The sequence below is a fragment of the Oreochromis aureus genome, linkage group 17, assembly GCF_013358895.1.
Source record: "Oreochromis aureus strain Israel breed Guangdong linkage group 17, ZZ_aureus, whole genome shotgun sequence".
NCBI lineage: Eukaryota > Metazoa > Chordata > Actinopteri > Cichliformes > Cichlidae > Oreochromis > Oreochromis aureus.
In genome coordinates this window covers 5,225,470-5,245,085 of record NC_052958.1, presented here as the reverse complement: position 1 = coordinate 5,245,085, position 19,616 = coordinate 5,225,470, and the positions used below count along the sequence as shown (strand labels likewise).

Below are 19,616 nucleotides of genomic sequence, written 5' to 3'. Positions count from 1 at the left end.
GTTTTCATGCTTATTTTTACGTCACATTGTGTCCTGCGTCCTGATCGCTGCAGACGATCTCCTCCGTGACGTCTCTCCTGTACAGTACAGAATCGCTGCATCGATTGCTAGCAGTGTGACTCTGAAGTGCAGTACTGGATGTCCATGCATCAAAAAATAAAATTGGCTACTTGATTTCACCTATCGCTGGTTATTTTTAGAGCATAACACCCGCAATAAACGAGGGACAGCTGAGAAATATAACATTTGAATACCTTTTCTCTTTTGCTCTGAGGCCGGGGGGCAAAATATCGACAAGTCCACGAACATCATTTACAGTTATATTGGGTAAATGACCAAGACATCTAGAGAAATGTAAATCGACGCTTAATTCATTCATTTGGTTAACTTGTTTTCGACAGTAAACAGGGCGCGAATAGGACACCGGAAACAAAGCTCCACACAGGATTTTCCGCACCGGAAGTAGCATATGCTAACGTGCACATAGTCAGTTGCAGGAACACAAAACATGGTAGGTGTGTTTTATCATGATTCATATAATACTGATGACGGGTTTTTAGGCTAATAGTTAGGCTAACACACTTACCTCTCATCTTTTCTTTCCTCACAAAACCGATAGATCCTCCACTTCTTTTAAGTGTCTCCCAGCGCAATTCTTAGCATTTAGCATTGGTTCCTGCAACTGGTCCGTCGGGTTGTCTCCCCAGAAACACTTCCCTTGTGCTTTTGGAAATCTGTTTTTTTCCTATTTCTGTTTTCTTTTTTATAATCTCTAGAAATCACCTCGTTAATCCTAGGTGCCTAGGTCCCCAAAACAAATATCGCTCTGAAAGGTGCTGTCCAAACGAAAAACGTTGAAAGACCTTCTGAAAGACTGGAGAATTATTGCTCAAGTTTGGCTTCTTGGAAGCAAAATAGTGCAAAAGCCTTGAGGGGTGGCTCAAGAGTTTTGCACAGTAGTGGTCTATATCAGAACAATATTATTAACAGAGAGCATAAACTCACCAGTAAGTTCTTACGGAGGTCATTAATTAAGTGAGCAGTGAAGTAATTTTCATAGACTTTCTGCTGGAAATGACAGGAGTCGTCCTCTGCTGGCGATTCAAATAAATGCAGGCGCAAAGCACTTCCGCGTAGCAATCTCTAAAAGTGTTCTACTGTCAGCTCCCTTTTGAAACCTTTATTCCTTCAGCTGAAACTGTTCCACCCAAGATAAGTATACTATAGCTAGAGGAGACTGTTTCTGTGGTTTTGTGTAGTCATACCTTCTCCCTGCACAGAAATACAAATGCCACCTTCCAATCAGGACTCACAGACAGGTTTTTCATTTTCACAGCTTGAATCCACTATATGGAGTTCATTTCTACTGTGGCACAAAAACAACTTGTCATTCTCTACCTGGGGGGAAAAAGGTGCCATTTATGCCAAACTGCAGTGAATGTGGAACTCTGTACGGCTACACTGATAGATGTATGTGGAGGAAACATTTTTATATAGGGTGTTGTCATTAAGGAGGCATGACGGGTGAATATGTCGGTCCTCAACCGCTTGGAAAAGGGCATGGTTTTATAAGGCTATTTTAGTTCTGCTGTTAGCAAACAAAAGTGTGTTGTGGTGTTATATTTGCTCATATCTACCCATGAGACACTTAGCTGTGGCCCAAACCATGATTCATTGAGTTTGGCTAAATGAGAGAGGGGAAAAACTTGCTTGCATAAGGAAATGGTCTTAGATTTATTGTTGCTGGTGTCACAAGAGCAAGATAAAGTGCCCACAAGCCATCCTCCACCTCCTTATAGATCCCTTGGTTATCCAATCACCATAAAAATATAGTGAAATTGGTCAGGCATGTGTAGCACGTTAAACTCTCTACTTTCGTATTCCTAAAGTACAGAAACATCCTTGAGCAAGATGCACCAGGCAGCTTAGCCTGACCTCTGACCCCCCTGTGGGGAGGCTGAATGAGGAAAAAGGACCAAAAAAACCAAAAAGAACAACCCACTTCTCTCAGGCTTTAAGTTTTGACACAAAGTCCAACAGTGACCCCATGTGGCTGTAGAGAGGAACTGCAGATGAAAAGATGACAAAAGGCTTAAAAATACCTTAAATTCTTTTACTTAAATTAAAAAAAAAAAAAAAAAAAAGGTACATCACATTATCCTTTACAATAGACACGTCTTTTTAAAAACTCAGTGGGGGTTTTTTCACTGTACAATTCAATGATTTGTATACAAATGCCTCTGAAAAAAATAAAAAGAAAGGAAGCCATTATAGCCCGTCACATCACAGATGACAAATTACTCACTCATTGTAATGACTGCAATGTTTCGCATTTGGGCTTTAATTTGCACTTAACCAATCAATATCATGAGTCTGTCTCAGTCCACAAAGTACAACTTAATCCTTAAGGATGTTTTTGTTTTCTTTATTGTGTTGTTTAATTTATTTTTTAATTCATCAGATCGAGGCCGCTGAGCAGCCCTAGTACAGCTACACACTGTACACTCAGCATGGATCAGGCAGATGGGAAAACTTTCAACATTTACACACTTAGAGGAACTACATAGCTAATACAACAGTGATGACACCAGTGTGAACGAAGAGGACCTCGAGAAGGCAACACTGTCGTTTCTGACGGCACCTCCATCCTCAGTGATCTGTGTAGCTTATTCACTTTATGGACCAGCTGAATGAACAGATTAAGGAGTTATGGGTAAGTGACAGTTCATCACCAAAGCTGGGATAGGCTCAAGCCCTCCTGTGACCCCGGGAACAGGTTCTGAACTGGGCATTGGTGCTCGTTTGGTGCCAAAGGTGTTAGTAAATTTAGCTTTGAATAACTTTTTAAAGGACTTGAATCAGGAAAGTAATTCTTTCACATTTCTATGATCCACTCACTGATTGCTTTTCACCACATTTTAATTCACTAAATGGGAAAAAAATGAAGCCTCCTGAGAAGCTTCATGGTGTCACAGAGGGCAGACCAGCTGTCAAAAACACAGATGTTGCCATTTCAGTCCTCCATGACCATCTCTGCTCTGTATGAAGCCCCGGGAATCTGGCAGCTTCCACTACACTAAAAACCAAGCACTGCAATGCTGGATATGGACGCTTACATGCTGTATGAGGGTTAAAAAGCTGCTTTTGTTGCTAAGGTTGGAGTTTGATCCTGTTGCTGAGCAGAGACAGTCATGAGAGTGGTGCCGAGCTGATGAAACATCAATTCCAGAACAAGAGCAGTCCAGTTTTCATAACTCCCGAGGTAAAGGAATTCAAACTGGGGATGTTTAAAAAAGGAGAAAAAAAAAGAAATACATTTTGTACAACCTTCTGTAAACATGAGCGTAGGCAGAATATTGCAGACTGAAAAAAATCAAAGATTTGGCAAAAGAAAAATAATAATGTTAGACATTTAGAACATGATACATTCTGTGCTTTATCTGAGTGCAGCCCCGTTGGGGTCTCGCAGTCCCCGCTGAGAGCTGCCTGACACAGTTAACAGATTAGAAAAAAGGCTTCAGGTAACAGCTTTAAGACTACAACAAGCCAGCCAGTCACACAGTGAGACAGCATTAACTACTGATTCCACCTGCTCAGATATCCGACAGGTATCTCCATCACCACCCCCCCGGTCATGGATCGAATTTATACCTCAATAAAAATAGAAATCCATGTCTGGGAAAGGCAGCCTGTTAGCAACAGGCTCAAAAAACCAAAAACAGAACAATAATCATACAAAAAAAAAAAAAAAAAAATGGATGTCAAAAAAAAAAATATCCATTCTTCATTAGCTTTAACTAAAATAATCATCGAACGCAGCTGTTTGAACTGGTCCATCGCACCTCTGGCAACTTCATCTCCAGTCCGCCTGACTAAACAACGGCGATGACGAGAGGACTCGCATCGACTTTAAGAGAAGCCTTGACATTTCAAGTCTTGAGGGCAGTTCCTGAAGGGCAGTCTGGTTTTTCTTGAGGATCAGTGACATATCGGGAAAAATGTCAAGGTCTCCCTTTCAACAGTGTTTTCGTAGGATTTTAGCTAGGAGTGTGGAGCACCTACTCCGTCATCTCAAATACAAACAGCTAAAGAGAAACTGACCTCCAGCCCTGTATCCCCGCCTCGGTTCGCCTCACAAAACACCTTAAAGTGTCTGATGTGGTTTGGCATTATACACTTCTACATATAAACGCAGGGGGCAAAGACCCGCTTCGCTCCCGGGAACAGCGTCTGAAAATAAAGCAAGACCTTTATCCATGTACACACTATTTAAAAAACAAAAAAAAACAAAAACAAACATCAGCTCACATTTAGATGAAGAGGAACACATGGAAGAGCACTCACTGTGGCGTTTGCAGAAAGAAGAGGAGAAACAGGCATGTCTATACAGCCTGAACTCAAAGAGCTGAGCACTTATACAAGTAGAGTCACCCAATCAGGAGGAGACTCTAGAAGGTTTAGGATACAGTGAGCTGACAGGCCTTTACGGGCCTTTGTGTGGAGAAATGTGCCAGTCAGAGTACCTTCTACTCCCGCTTTTACAGCCAGTTTGATGGTTGTCTGGTGCAGCGTGCAGACATCAATGTGCCGTTAATACAAAGTGCTCAGACTGTTCTTTCTGCTGCACCGAGACCAGCTGAACGTGGCCTCGAGTCGAGGAGAGGAAGGCTGTAATAATGAGACTGCAGTGGTTTCTAACACTGACCAACATTTAACATTTGTGCGCTGCCACACACACACACACACACACACACACACACACACACACACACGTCAGCAGTTCCAGTTTTTAATAAAGTGCAGGGAGAACAGCAGAGATGGGACAAATAAATGGTCTCCATGTGTCGAGAGTTTAAACAGCAGCCGATGTTGTGCTCTCACCGAGGAAAGAAAAAAAAGGCTCTGTTACAAAGACCAAAAGACATTTTTCAAAATAAAGGCATTTAAGATGAAAACGTCACTGCACTGTTTCACAAACACGGATGCCGAACGCAGCAGCGGACGTTTTTGCTTCGTCGGTTCAGCTAAAAGGAGAAGAGAGACCAAGCGGTGGTGTAAACTAACAGGAAGGCTCCGTGTCAGCCGTCATCACAGCTAATAATACACTTTATTTAAAAAAAATTAAATTAAATTAAAATACAGCCATGGATGACACGAAGCACCGCTCGGCCTGTTTGAATATTTGTTTTTGCAGTGATTTGGAAAAGCTCGTTTTTACACGTGTGGCAGTTTGAACTGCTTGTTTTTTAAATACATCCAGGATGATGAGAGCTGTACGAAGTCTTCCTACCACAGTAGAGAACATCAGAGTCACTTAAGATGCAATTTAAGACCTTAAGAAAGACACGCACACACTCACACATGCAAACACAGAAAAAGGAAGCCAGCTAAGTCAGGTGGTCAGTAGGTGGGAGAGGAGGCCAGCCCCCCCTCACCAGCCTCCTGATGATTGATAAAACCACACTGATCATCCTCCTCTCTTAGTGAATTTTGTCCATAATCACCCACAGGAAAAGCGTCATGTGACTAAACACCAGCTACACCCACATATTCCCTCTAACGTGGCCTAAGCAGAAAAATCCACCAGCTGGGCCGAGATCATCGACTATGATGAAGAGGAAGAGGAGGAGGCAGCTCACACACGGTCGAAGAGTGCGGCGTTAGAGAGTGTCATCCAGTTCGGCTGAGACCCGGGAGGCTCTCTGCATCAGACTTCAGCCCCGGCGGAGGAGTGCGGAAGGCTCTTTAGAGCTCGGCGCTGGCCGGCGGTTTGCTGGTCACGATCTTCATGTACTGGGTGAAGATGGCCTCGAAAGCCTCGTCCCTGTGGATCATGGCACCAAACACCAATGGCTAGAGGAGACAGAGATCCTTGGCTGTTAGTGTGCTTCTACTGTTGTAAAAATAACTAAATAAAATAGAATCTGCTGCCAAGTTAATCCAGCACTAGGCAAAAACAACAACAACAAACATGACTAAACTGGAATAAAAAAACCTCTTCAGTAAAGTTGGAACATTGAGGAAAACATCAGCAGTACGCAGCAGTCACACTGTTGAATGCCCTGTGATGGTATCAGAGCATATTTTTCCCGATAATAGAGTTATTTTAAAAGATTATTAACATTAAAGTGGACTTATTAAGTTATGATGATGGCTACTGATACCAAACACGGGCATGGTTTTAAACACTGATGTCAGTACAGTGGTGGGCAGTTAATTTTCCCAAGGGCAAAGCACCGATACATTAATAAAGTAATAAAATTAATAGAAGAAAATTGAGTTTATCTTATTGGCGTGGCCCCAGCCCTGTGTCAGCATATGTGCAAGTAATCCCTGCAAGCAAAACCTCAGGCTTCAAACTTCTGTACACATTTTGTTTAGGAGGGTTTCTTTCTACATTTGGCTCTATGTGATGTCATCGAGAGTCCCTCCTACACTGCAAGCTCAGAAGCCCCACCCACATGTTCAAATCATCTCTATGTGAGAGCCAACCAACCAATCAGGGGGAGTTTGGCTTAAAAGGAAACAAGTGTAACAATTTATCTGGAACAATTTAGCACATCATGAATACTGACAGCAACAGGAGAGTCTCAAACAGAAGCTGATAATAATAACAAAAATTATAATAACAACAGCAGTAATAACTGCTGTCATCCCAACCAATAAAGGGAAATTTTACACCATAAACAAATGAAAAGTTGCACACAAAAAAATTACAGTGAGTTTCCACTTGGGGGCGCCAAAGTCCAACTTTCAGATGATCTAAATACAAACTGATTAGGCATAACATCATGACCAGCTGAATAATATTGTGTTAGTAAACCCTTTTGCTAACAAAACAATCCCGACTCAACGAGGCATGGACTCCACTAGAGCAGGACATCCTGCAGATGCTCGATTGGATTGAGATCTGAGGAATTTGGAGCCTTAAAGATGTTCTTGTGCTCCTCAAACCATTCCTGAACCATCTTTGCTTTGCTGCAGGGAGCATTATCCTGCTGAAAGAGACCCCAGTCATCGGGGAGCACTGTTTCCATTAAAAGCATACATGGTCTGCAACAATGCTTTAGATTGTTGGATGGTAGGACCCAAGGTTTCCCAGCATATCATTGCCCAAAACATCACATTGCTTCTGTTGGTATGACTTTGTCCCATTGTGCATCCTGGTGTCAGGTCATTCATGTGATGTAACATTCATCAGACCAGGTCACCTTCTTCCATTGCTCCATGGTCTTGTTCTGATGCCAGTGGTAGTGCTTTCAGTGGTGGACAGGGGTTAGCATGGACACCTGGCTGGTCTGCAGCTGTGCAGCCCCATTTGCAACGGACTGCAATGTTCTGCATTCTGAGCCCTTTCTATCAGAACCAGAACTTTTTGTGCAGTTTGAGTTACAGAAGCTCATCTGTTGGATCGGACGACGCGGGCCAGCCTTCACTCCTCACGTGCATCCATGACCTAGTTGCTGGTTCACCACCATTCCTTCTTTGGACCAGCCCACAAGAGTTGCAGTTCTGGAAATGTTCCGACCCAGTCCTCCAGCCATCACAATGTGACCCATTTTCTAACATCAACTTTGAGGACGCTTTCTCACTAATAATTAGCATCCACTAACAGGTGCCACAATGAAGAGATAAGCGTTATTCACTTACCTGTCAGTGCTGATAATGTTATACCTGATCGGCACATACCCATGTTCATGTGGTGGTAAACACTGTACAGTACCTACTATCTTTGCTCTTCCCTTTCAGTTGGTTCACTCGGTACTGTGGGGAAGTGACATCTAATACTACATGTGCTGTACTGAGTGAATGCAGTGATGCTGTTACCTAGCTACGCGGTAACATCCTTGATAACTAATCAGTTCATAAATCAAATCTTAACGAAACGCCCACAGAAACCCACAGCAGCTCACATTTGTGAATTTCAATTGCTCACATGCAATACTGAAGAATTACTGCCGACTTGTCTTAAACTGACTGAAAGGACAAAAACACAACATCCACAGCAGATAATTATTAAGATGTTGGACTGAGCTTCAGCTGAAACGAATGAAATCACGACTGCAAACATAATAATAAATATACAAAGTCTGTACCTTCTGAGTGGAAGGAGTGGCTATTGAAATGCCCATCCCACTTCCTGGTAGGACTGACAACACTTTGTACTGTGGAGGAGAAAACCAGAAATATCTGCTTTAAATACACACCAGAATAGAATTACATTAGTTTTATTATTAATATTTAAAGTAAGTAATTATCCAGTTTTAGAGAGGCTGCTGGCCTCGAGGCATTCCTCATGTGTATTACCGAGTCATTACCTTTTGTATGTCAGTGATGTCCACCAGCTTGATGACTTTATGCTTCTTGGAGGAGCTCGATCTGGAGCTGGAGCTCTCAAAGCACAGGTAACTGAGAGAGACAGAGAGCTTCGTGAAAGGAGGGAAACAAGGACTCCAAAAAACATCCAAACTGAACAGACGTGTTATAAAGTCTTAAGTCAAGTGTTCTCAGGAGGAAGGCTGCCCTGCTTGAAGCTCTACTGACTGACACAGACAGGAAGAGAGACGAGGCTCAGCGCAACTTAAAACCACGTCTCCTCTAGACTAATGAATCTCCGTTCCTCTCGTCTGCTCCACCTGTAAATGGAAGCGCTGCTTCTTTCCTCCGCTCAGAGATTTGATGAGATAAAGCTCTCCCCTGAGACAAAGATGTTCCACTTACTTCTCGGTGACGTAAAGCATCCCGTTCCTGATGTAGTCTGTGGGCATCTTCCTGTCTCGGTTTATCAGGCAACACCTCCAGCCATTTTCACAGACTGTGAACAAACAGCATACAAGATGATGAAGGAGCCTTATTCACAGAAAACGCATGACTCCAGCTTTTAGACATTTCAAAGTTGGATGTGCATTTAAAAAAAACAACAACAAAAAAAACAACAATTAAAATAACTGTAGTACTTGCCCTTACCCGGCAGAGGGCGCTCTGACTCTGGCAGGTTGAAAATCTCGTGGAAAGCTCCCTTCTTGGTGCTGTGAGAGCGACCGCTCTCCTCCTCTCTGCTCCCCCCACACGGGACGTTGGCGAGGCTTCCACGAGAAACCACCGGCTGAACCTAGAGAGAGGTGGAGGGAAGAGGGGAAGGAGGATGGAGGGAAGGAAAAAAAGATGAAAAAAGTGAGAACATGAAAGGAGGACAGAAAGAAAGAGTCGCATTAAACTCAGCGGATGAGGTTTTATAAATCTGTGTGAACTACAGTATCCCACAGCTTTAGAGACAAGTGGCCGAACTTCAAACAGCTCCCCAACTTTTGAGGTTGCATCATGTGCGCTTTCTTCACAGCAGGCTCAGGTGTGACGTGCAAAGCAAAGAGTGAGGCCATCATTCAAGTCAGCATCCATAAAATACCTACAACACGCGTTTACCAAAAACATTCGTGTCCACTGCAGTTTTACGATTTTACTTACACGAGCGTTGGTTATCACAGTATAAGACAAAGTCAGATAAACTTCAGGGTTATTGATCTGTCCAGTTAGCAAGCATAAACCATTGTGACTCCATTACCATTTCAGCTGCGTCGGTGCAAATGAAAGCAGCTGCACGTGCACTGAAGAGGCAACACCACAAAAAGGAGTCATTTTGCAGGTGGTGGCCACACCGGCTCGCTCCTTATCACCCATTTACGCTCACCACACAATTTGCATCCGAACAGCAAGGTCATCACAGCTTGGTAGCATTTATACCAGCACTGAAGGTGTGGCTATACGCTGCAGTATTCTCCTGAATGATCAGTGAAAAAGCCTCCACATCAGCGCTGGTACAGTACAGGACCAGAAGTCTAAACTGTTTTCCAGAAAGTCTGATCTTCTCAAACTGTTTCAACATGTCCTCATATATAATCTGTGAATCTCTGAGCTTCTGTGTTGATGTGTCATTAAAACTGACAGAGTTACACAATTGTGTCTTAAACCTGCGGTGGCACAAAAAGACTTCTCCAAGAAAACATCTTCAAGACGACGCCACTTTTGTAGTGTGGGGCGAGCATAAATGGGCCATCACGCCTCTTGATTGATTTTACGCCACTTCTACTTTTTGATGGAGTCCTCATCACTGCTGGTAGCATGATATTGCACCTGCAGCCCAGTCAGGTTATAGAGCTAGCCCAGCTCCTCAAGGACGACACATCATATCCACGAGTGCCAACGGGAAAAAGGGGGAGAAACCAGAAGGGGGGCCTTACGTGAGGAGAGCTGCACATCTGCTTTTCTGTACCAAAGCTCTGCAGAATGACCTGTAGCAGGCTTCCTCTGCACGTTTCTGATCAAACTGTCAGAATCAGACTCCAAGAGGTGGCATGAAGTCCTCACGGTCCTGAAGCTTAAAAAAAGAAAACAAAAGAAATCCCAAAAGCCAACGAGCAAATGCATGAGCTGCACGGTGCTGTGAGCGCAGGTCGAATTAAAGACACCAGGACCTTATAACGCCCTCTTGCAGTCTGATTCTATCACATGATTAGCTTGCTGGAGGTTATTCTGTAGAGCTCTGGCAGTACTCCTCCTGTTCCCCCTCACACAGAGGAACAGATACTGGTGCTGCTGCTGGGTTGATGCCCATCTATGGCCCTGTCCAGCTTTACTCTTGCAATGGGCCCAGCTCCTAGTACCTCCTCCACACTCCTATGCTGGGAGACAGCAAACCTTCTTGTGACAACACGTGGATGCATCACCCTGAAGGAGATGGACAGCCTGTTCTGCAGGTCCATCTCATGCTGACAGCAGTGACAAGAACAATGAGAAAAAAGTAAAACTAGAGAAAAATCAGTCAGAGAGAGAAGGAGAGAGCAGCGGCCTGTGGCCACCACCTCGATGGTAAGATCAACTGTTTTGTTCATTTTTATGCAGACCTTTTTACATAAGAGTTTTAATCTAATGATCTAACAGCAGTTATGGTGTATTTAAGGGGAACAGGATGATATTAATGTGCTAACATGAAACTACACTGGTCAAATCTTCTCTACGTGCCTACTCAGTAAACACACTGCCAATTCTCACAAGCATCTATGTTCGTGGATCCAAAATGTCACAGGTCTTCAGGCTCTTAAAGATCATTCAAAAAAAAAGAAAAGAAAAAAGAATAAAAACACCGCAGTGTCAAAGAGCAAAAAGGAAAATCGCAGACCGTTTTGTTGACATTTTGATCCACTGCATTCACAAATTACTGACAGCCACTCTCTAGGTGTGTCACACATCACTCACACACACACACACACACACGCATTGTGGTGAACTGGCAGCACACCCAAGCACAGTAGAGTAGACACACCAGAGGCCCTACCTTCTCAGTGCCAGAGAGCTGAGAGAGAGAAACGACAGAGCAGACCTGTGACTGCGGCCACAGCAAACACACACTCAGACATTCATGTAAGAGAGGAACTTTGTGGTACCCACACAGAACAATCACGGGCTCAGTTGTATTGCATTATTGACAGGAGGGGTGATATTTTGATACTTTATTGATCTATTTTTATCTCTTTTTTTTTTATCCACCACAAAGGGAGTCAGTGGGAGGTGGGCTATAGTGGGTGGACTGCTGACAACATGAAAGACTGGACCCGACCTGCTGCTGATGGATGATCCCTCTGAGTACCCCAACACCCCATATGGGGGTGGTATATGTGCCTTTCTTCTTGTGCGTGTGTTTGAGATGATTGCTTGTATATTAATCTGCAAATAATGTAAATTCACTAAAACGTCAAGCGTGGGAGAAGTTTTGCAATGCAACTGAAAGCCTCTGTGGTAAAAACCTGTTAACAACTCAGGTCTTTAAGTTTGAAATCAGGATGGGCTAAAGGAAGACATATTTTCTTATTTAAGATTTTAATTAAATAAATAAATTTAAAAAAATCAAGAACCTGAGACAGGAAGCAGTGTTGGTGGTAGGAAACGTGTGTGGGTTGGTGTTGGAGTCTCCGTTTGCCTTACCCGTCTCGACACAGTGGCGTTTGTCCTCTCTTTGAGCTGGGGGTCGGTGGGAAGGCTGTTCCACACGATGTAAGGCGTGTCATACTTGTCGCGGAGCTTCGGGCAGCTCTTAAAGAGGAAGTCTATGATGAAGAACTTGATGCCAGCGTACACGCCTGCAAAGAGAGTAATCACAGACACATTAATTCTTAAAAAAAGAATAAAATAAAAGAGGTTCAATGATGCAAAGCAACACAGTTTAGTGAAAATAACCGCTCAGATGTGCCTCACTGACAGACCCTAAATAGGTGACACCCCCCCCCCCCAAAAGTAGTCCTTGCAGCTGACCTTGATGACATCACTAGTTTCAGCATTGTGCCCATTCATGCACATAGAGACACTGGGCCAGTTATATGTTGCAGCTCAACGTGACTCTGGTGTATTGTTGGTTATCCAGCGCCTTCCCAGCTCAGCAGTCAGATTTTCTCCTCATGGTAAAACAGCAGATTTGTGGAATAAAGTGCAGAATAATGAAAAGCTTCCAGTGATGAGTAGAGATTCCAATTTCCAGTTAAACTCGATGGAAAACCAGCCTAAGAGCTCCTGATGAGACTGACGTGAAGACTGTGTCCACGTCACGGTGGGACAGATGCACACATGACCACAGATTTCTTCTCCACTACATGGACTGGGCGCCGATGACTGACCCACAAGCTGACAAACACTTACAAACTGGACTCTCTTTGGGGGAACGTTTTTATTATAATTGTTTTGTATTTGGAGCCTGTCATGCAGCTGCCGTGTGTTCCCAGGTCTCCAGGCTCCTGTCATTCCTTATTGTTTTCCCTGTTGGTATCAATTACCCGTAACCAGAGTTACACATGCTACAGAAGGCAGCAGCTCTGCATGTGCAGACTATGTGGGGATTTTCCCCATGATGGGTGCAATACAGCCTGCCGATGTCTCTTTATGCCAACACAGACTGGTTTCCTCTGCACTTGTCACATATTTCCGTTCCATGTTCACAATGTAACAATGTGGTCAGCTAGCTGCCTTCTTCTACTTTCAGCTGCTCCCATTAGATCATCTGCCTCCATCTCACCCCATCCTCCTCTGCATGTCCTCCTTCACTACACCCATGAACCTCCTCTGAGGTCATCCTCTCATCTCCCTGCCTGGCAGCTCCATCCTCAGCATCCTTTGCCCAATATATTCTTTCTCCCTTCTCTGCACATGTCCAAACCATCTCAGCCTTGCCTCTAATGTTGTCTCCCAATGTGGTTAGCTATCTGTGCAGAAAAGAAAGCCCTCATTCCCAGTCACGCTGAATGTGTGGTCTGTTTTTTTTCTCCAATTGAAATGAGTCACTGAAGAAATCTTAGATGGGATCTGAAAGAATCAATGTCAGTATATTTACTTTATTTAAATGTCCAGTGCAGCTTTTAAGCATAGATTGATTTTGGTTATTCGTTCCTTTTAAATGGAGAAATGAAGTGCTAGATGGAAATTTGGCTAAATGAAAGCAGCTTCTATGCCAACAGTTTGCTCCGAGCACCTTTCAAGAAAGTCTGAGTGCACAGTGGTTTGGGAGACGCTTTGCAAAATAAAAGTAGTAATTATGTATAAGATCTATATGCCAATAGCCCGCAGCTTCCCCACACAGGCTGAGGGAGTATGGCTCCACAGGTTCTGCATCTGTTTGTGACTGAGTTCACGTATTGTCACAACGAAAAAGATGCTTTGTGAACATCACTCACCAATCATGAAGCCCAGCAGTTTGTACGGCAGGACGCAGGAGGTGATGAAAGTCACCCACAGGCAGATGTAAAGTTTCTGGGTGCTCTCTGGCTGCACCCACATGAACAGACTGAAACACAGACAGCAGGAGGACAGAAAATACATCAGTATATGAGTTATGTGCATTTCTTGCACACTTGATTGTCAGACTGAAACAAAACCACTCACTTCTTTATCTTCTCTAAAACATCAGCCATCTTTCCAAAGAGGTTCTGAAAGAGATTTAAAAGCACCTCATTAAAGAGTTTGTCTTGTTTCGAGCAGCGACTGGATCTTTAGATGAACCTCGTTATACCTGTGCTTTTTGTGCAACATCAAGTACAAGCTGAAACTTCTCAGACACAGTCAAGTCTTCCTTTGGAGGGTCCTTTAACACACACACACACACACACACACACACACACACACACACACACACACACACACACAAAGCCACACGTTGATCTCCAGTCCTGGATACATTTCATTCTGACGTGCACAACAACAACAGCAGGGAGGCATCTTACCATGGGTTCAGAGACCTCAGGCACAATGCTCCACTGGATCCTCCAACCTCTGAAAAATAGAAGGTATAAATAATGCACATGTTATAAGGCAACTCCTTCAATGCAAAACATCAACTTTAAAGGAGCGACTTTTCCAGCCTTGGGAGCTCTGACTGAAATCAGGTCTGACCCTGTCTGTTATCGTGTACTGTTCTTTTGTAGCAACAATTACAACAACCCCAAATATGCACAAATGTGTGCATGTTTTTAAAATCTGGCAGTTTTAACAAACATTTGCTGTGTGACTACAGGGCCGCGGTGTGCATCTGTTTACTACCAGCACAGCTGTGGCCTCAGTAGTTGATGTTAATGTGGGGTTTTTTTTGCACAATTAATCACACTAAAAGCTGAAAATCGGACTGTAACCTTTTACAAACAATCGAGCTCAACCGTGAAGTAACAGCTGAGGCAAAAATTATCCTGCTTTTATGAATAAATGACAGTTTTTACCTGGCAATGAGGTAATTTAAGGACAAGCGTAGGATAGCCAGGAAGAGGAACATGGGAATGGCCCAGCCATGCCAAGCAGCATTCATGTAAATCTGGATTCAAAAGGGGAAAAAGGACAATATATATGTATATATACACACACACAGGTTAACGTAGTTTGTTTTTCTTTAATAAGCAAGCTGTGTTTTACAACCGATATGCATTAAATTCAGCACTTTATAGCAGCGAGGACAGATTCTTTCAGTCAGTAACTGCAATGAATTGTTTGAATTTGTATTCAGTGTGAGTTGATGGACTGACTCATTTGTTTCATTCAAACAGCGACTTATCTGTTCTGACACAAAACTCACATTAGTTTTATCACAGCTGCTTGTTTATAGCCCTTCATCGCCCATAAAAGTTACCAAGACAAAGACAAACTGATTACAAGATGGACATAAAAAGGAATCAGGGGGGCTCATTGTAAGCCTGAAGCGCATATACTTGGGTGATATATCGGTAGTGGAAGATGCTGTTAGAGTCACCTGTCAACACTAAACCAGCATCATGTCTGGATACTGAGATGGTGTAGGGCCATAATCAGTGGGTTGAGGATGATTTAGCATAACCACTGACTGGACATTAATGAAGATCTGATTAGGCCTGCAGTCGCTGGCAGAATCACTGCAACTCATCACAGTGAAGCAGACATGACTTTAATATTCATTTAATCTCCCGGCCATGAGCTGTAAGACAATTAGGTCAGAGTAAAACTACAGATACGACCCTTTTCTATTAAAAATGCTTGCTGTAAAGTACAAGCATGACCACAACTCAAGAAGTCTTGACCTCAAAATTTGACTACATCATTCAATTTAACTTCATCACTTTCCCCCCTTCTCCATCACAATTGCCCTGCATCCTCTATGAAGTCTCACCTATCTGGTCACTCGTAGGATGAGATTTAGAGAAAAGAGAAAAAGTCACAGCTGCAGTCAAATAAAGGCAGGGTGGTGAAAATGTAGTGCAATGTGTCAAAGTGACAGAGACGGCAGATGACAGAAGCAGCACAGCTGTTAATGACACCCAAACTGTGCAGAGGCCATCAGCAGTTTATGGCAGGTAATCCTGTATCACAGCGGTCCCCAACCTTTTTTGCGCCACGGACCGGTTTATGCCCGACAATATTTTCACGGACCGGCCTTTAAGGTGTCGCGGATAAATACAACAAAATAAAACTAGTACCGGTACCGAAAAAAAGAAGATTTATTCATAACACACGTGAAAAGACCCAGGACAACCGAGTTAACGATAAAACGATAACAAAATAACGCTGAAAACCGATAAAAACCCTGAAAAACATACATTTCACACCTGAGCCTCAACTCTCGCGGCCCGGTACCAAACGACTCACGGACCGGTACCGGTCCGAGGCCCGGGGGTTGGGGACCGCTGCTGTATCACAACTAACCTCGAGTTTTCTTTTAGAGAATATCGAAGCGCGATTATGTCTGAAGTGCAAGAAAGCAGAGACTCACAATGAAGGCAATAGCTGAGGTGTACACGGAGTGCCAATTAGATAAGGCGGAGAGGTTCCTTAAGAAGTTGGTGACAGGCCTGGCTCCTCGCTCTGAAACAGCAAAGACACAGGGATTCACTGAGAGCGTAAAGCTAAAGACAGAGCAGCACTGTGTTTACTCCTGCTTTGCTTTGTGAATCAGGCTTTTACTGTGAAATTTTCCAGGAGTTTTATATTTAACTACATGTCGAAATGTTCAGAAGGAAAATCACGCACTAAAATTAGATCTACAATACACAGAACTACAGTATTGCATGAATGTGTGTTAGTGTTGTCATTACTATTATTATTATCATCATCATTATTATTATGTAGAGGACGCCAAGTAAAAGCTTGTACTCACTGAGTCGCCTCATGTTTTCTGTCAACCTGGATGGAAAACAAAAGAAAGTGAAGGTCAGAATACGCGTAGATGCTGACATATACACACACGCAAAAAAAATAAATGCTGCTTTATGTGAGAGGGGAAGTGTTAACACTTTGGCCTTCATCCGTCTGTAATGACTCATTTTCTCTCCTCTGTGCAGAAGAGTAAGTACGAAGAAAAAAAACCCAACTTCCTCTGTGCAAAATCAAACCAGAGACAGCTACAGGGTGAGGGTACACGCGACAGAGTTGGACTTTTTTTTTAAATTATTATTATTAAACACACATTCTTCTCTCCTCTTCCTCGGTGGCCTCGACCACCGAGACCGAAGCTTTTATGCTCGCCGAACGCTACGATTCCACTTCTTCTTCAACAACCTGAGGAGTTATGTTCTGCTCAGGACCACATCTCACCCACCTTTTAGCACTTAGCGGTTCCTCGGCCTCCACTGTGCTTTCCTCCGGCTGGAAGCGGAAGTCTTCCATGTAAACCCCGAAGCGCTCGTACAGCCACTTCTGCAGCCGTGAACTCCACACTTCCTTCTGCTGTTTCTCTGCTAAAGAAAACACATCAACTTTGATTTGCTGCTATAAGAACAGCTTATTTTTGTAATCCTCTGCACCAACAATCATGCACTGTTAAAAGAAAATCACTGATATGTGATGGGCTTATGTTATCAATAACTCTTACGCCAACCCTATCTCCTGCCCTGTCATGGGACCCTTACTGGACCACTTAAGCCTGGTCTCAGACTATGATTATCCAATGGTAGCTAAGCAAATTCAAGGACTCACGCCAAGCCTGTTTTTGTGTTTCCAAGCACATGATTGGGAGAGCTTTGGGCCATGGTGTCTGCTTTTTCTGCATTATTAAGTCTTGTTACAGGTTAAGCCACAGAAATGACACAGTCAGGATCACCACAGGCAGGTGGACATGGCTGCATGGAAAGGTGTGAGCTCATCCAACAGAACTTTGCAGCCTGTGCTGTTACATACAAGCTAAATTTGCTACTGTCGCGTGAATAAATATATATTTAAAAAAAATACTTTGCACTTTGTGTAATGAATCCCTGTTTTCTACATGATAAGCTGACTTTTAAAAAGTGTTTGTTTTTTCTGCTGTAGATGATACGATTGAGCTAGAAGCAGTTACATTTACAGTTTTCAAGGCACCACTGCCCAGGGTCCAAACAGACGCGATTTCTCTTTCACATTATCTACGGCAGGGTTTTGGTAGCTGAGTGCCAGCAAATTTAAACTAACATGTGACTGAGGGTAACACAGGAACGCTTTCACTTCATGGTGGTAATGTGGGTTGTTTTGTTTTTTTCCTTTTTTTGCTCTTCATAGTTTGACCTTTAGTGACATCACAGTCACATCACCACTGAAATGTGTTACAAAGTTTAGGGTGTTGTAACTGCTGCAACTGGAGGTTGACTCTGCAAACACACAACTTTAAACGTTTCAGATGATGGCGATGGTGTACGTGGGTGCACGATCACCCTCTGGACCTGTTTGTTATATGTAGATGTTGATGTCAAACTACAGCAAGGAAGATTCAATTTACACAAATCTTATAACAGTAATACATGCAAATAATTCATGACTGAAAAAACAAGCTAAAAATCTCTCTAACAGAGCTCGTCTGCCGTCACAACTCCAGGCTGAACCGCAGTAAACTGTGGATGAATGAGATGTGCTGCAGTCCTCACAGGCTGCCACAAACTGTTGGCCTCACTTTAACAAACCTGGATCTGCATAAGCCGGCCTAACATATTCTTATGTCTGCCCTAGATGAAGTGATCTACAATCATAACCCATTTTCCAAAATTAGCCTCACTCTCTCATCCTCCCTTTCACTAAAATCTCACACACGCAAACACACACCAATCCCTGGATCACTGAAAGTCAACCTATGACAGCAACTGTTCAGCCTGAAAGCAAAAGAAAGCACATATCAGAAACACCATCTGACCGTTATTGCACTAATGAGCTTGTCTCATTTGTCCCTCACGAAAATATTTTGAAAACAGACTCATTCTTAACAGCGCCGATCTGGACTAATGATAGGAACCTGCCTTGACGCATTAATGTGGTTTTGTTGTGTTGCTTACTTGCTCTTGACAGCACACAGCGCACACAGGAAACCCCTCTGTTTGCGTGTGCGTCTGTGTGTTTGTCACGCACACTACGTACTGCCTCGTGTCCTGGAGTAACCCACAAACCCATCCGACCCACTATGTTCCCATCAAGCGCTCCGTTGCACGCATCCTACATTCTCACCTCCCCTGCACATGTGCACACACACACACGTAAACTCTCCTCTTGATTTACTCCCACACTCAGAAGACGTCAAGGACTCATTTCCTCTCCCTCAGACTCCAGCTCACCCACCTTCGCCCCCCATATCTCGTCCACTTGGGGTCTTACCGGTTCCGTTGTTTGAGGGCGACTGCTGTTTTCTGGGAGGTTGTGGTGGAGAGTCCTCTAGCCTGAAAGAAAGAGACAGACACACATATAGTCACGAAAAAACTAAGGGAAAGATCTGTCATGTGTCAGTCTCACTTCTGTATTGTCAGAACTGCAATCTCACACTTTAAGAAGTACATGAGCCAGCATGTTGAAAGCTGCTGCACTGAAAGGATCACCACAAAAGGCAAGGAGACATACACGGAGCCAGTAAGATTCACTCTGCCTGTTATCACAGTGAATAAGGTTACTGTTAAAATTTCACACCAGAAGTTTGACAAAAGGGCTAGAGCAAACATCCTCCTTTAACTTCAGACACACATTAATTCAGATATCCATATCCTGCAGAAACTGAAGGCATCTGCATCAGTCACACTTACATAAATCTTAATGACAAATTTGAGAAATTACTCATTGGTCCTATAGGGAGGTCCTACCCACAAATCACCCATTCTGCACAGCTACAAACACAC

General features: G+C 43.4%; 1 protein-coding gene across 4 annotated transcripts in view; it reads right to left on the bottom strand.

Annotated features, from left to right (window-relative positions):
• Nucleotides 1–2,092: 2,092 nt before the first annotated feature.
• The window catches only part of gramd4a (GRAM domain containing 4a), a 53,145-nt gene continuing 35,621 nt past the window's right edge, over nt 2,093–19,616 (bottom strand). For 3 of the 4 annotated variants that reach the window (XM_039601239.1, XM_031758506.2, XM_039601237.1), the window contains exons 5-19: nt 19,105–19,166; nt 17,093–17,231; nt 16,652–16,677; nt 16,268–16,359; nt 14,751–14,842; nt 14,262–14,310; nt 14,051–14,122; nt 13,924–13,967; nt 13,716–13,825; nt 11,980–12,134; nt 8,968–9,112; nt 8,722–8,815; nt 8,319–8,409; nt 8,097–8,165; nt 2,093–5,853 (exon numbers count right to left, since the gene is read on the bottom strand). In XM_039601239.1, coding sequence (XP_039457173.1) covers nt 5,746–5,853; nt 8,097–8,165; nt 8,319–8,409; nt 8,722–8,815; nt 8,968–9,112; nt 11,980–12,134; nt 13,716–13,825; nt 13,924–13,967; nt 14,051–14,122; nt 14,262–14,310; nt 14,751–14,842; nt 16,268–16,359; nt 16,652–16,677; nt 17,093–17,231; nt 19,105–19,166 — 1,348 coding nt within the window. In that variant the 3' untranslated portion in view covers nt 2,093–5,745. The remainder of the gene's footprint in view (nt 5,854–8,096; nt 8,166–8,318; nt 8,410–8,721; nt 8,816–8,967; nt 9,113–11,979; nt 12,135–13,715; nt 13,826–13,923; nt 13,968–14,050; nt 14,123–14,261; nt 14,311–14,750; nt 14,843–16,267; nt 16,360–16,651; nt 16,678–17,092; nt 17,232–19,104; nt 19,167–19,616) is intronic. The other variant, XM_039601238.1, reaches the window with a different exon arrangement.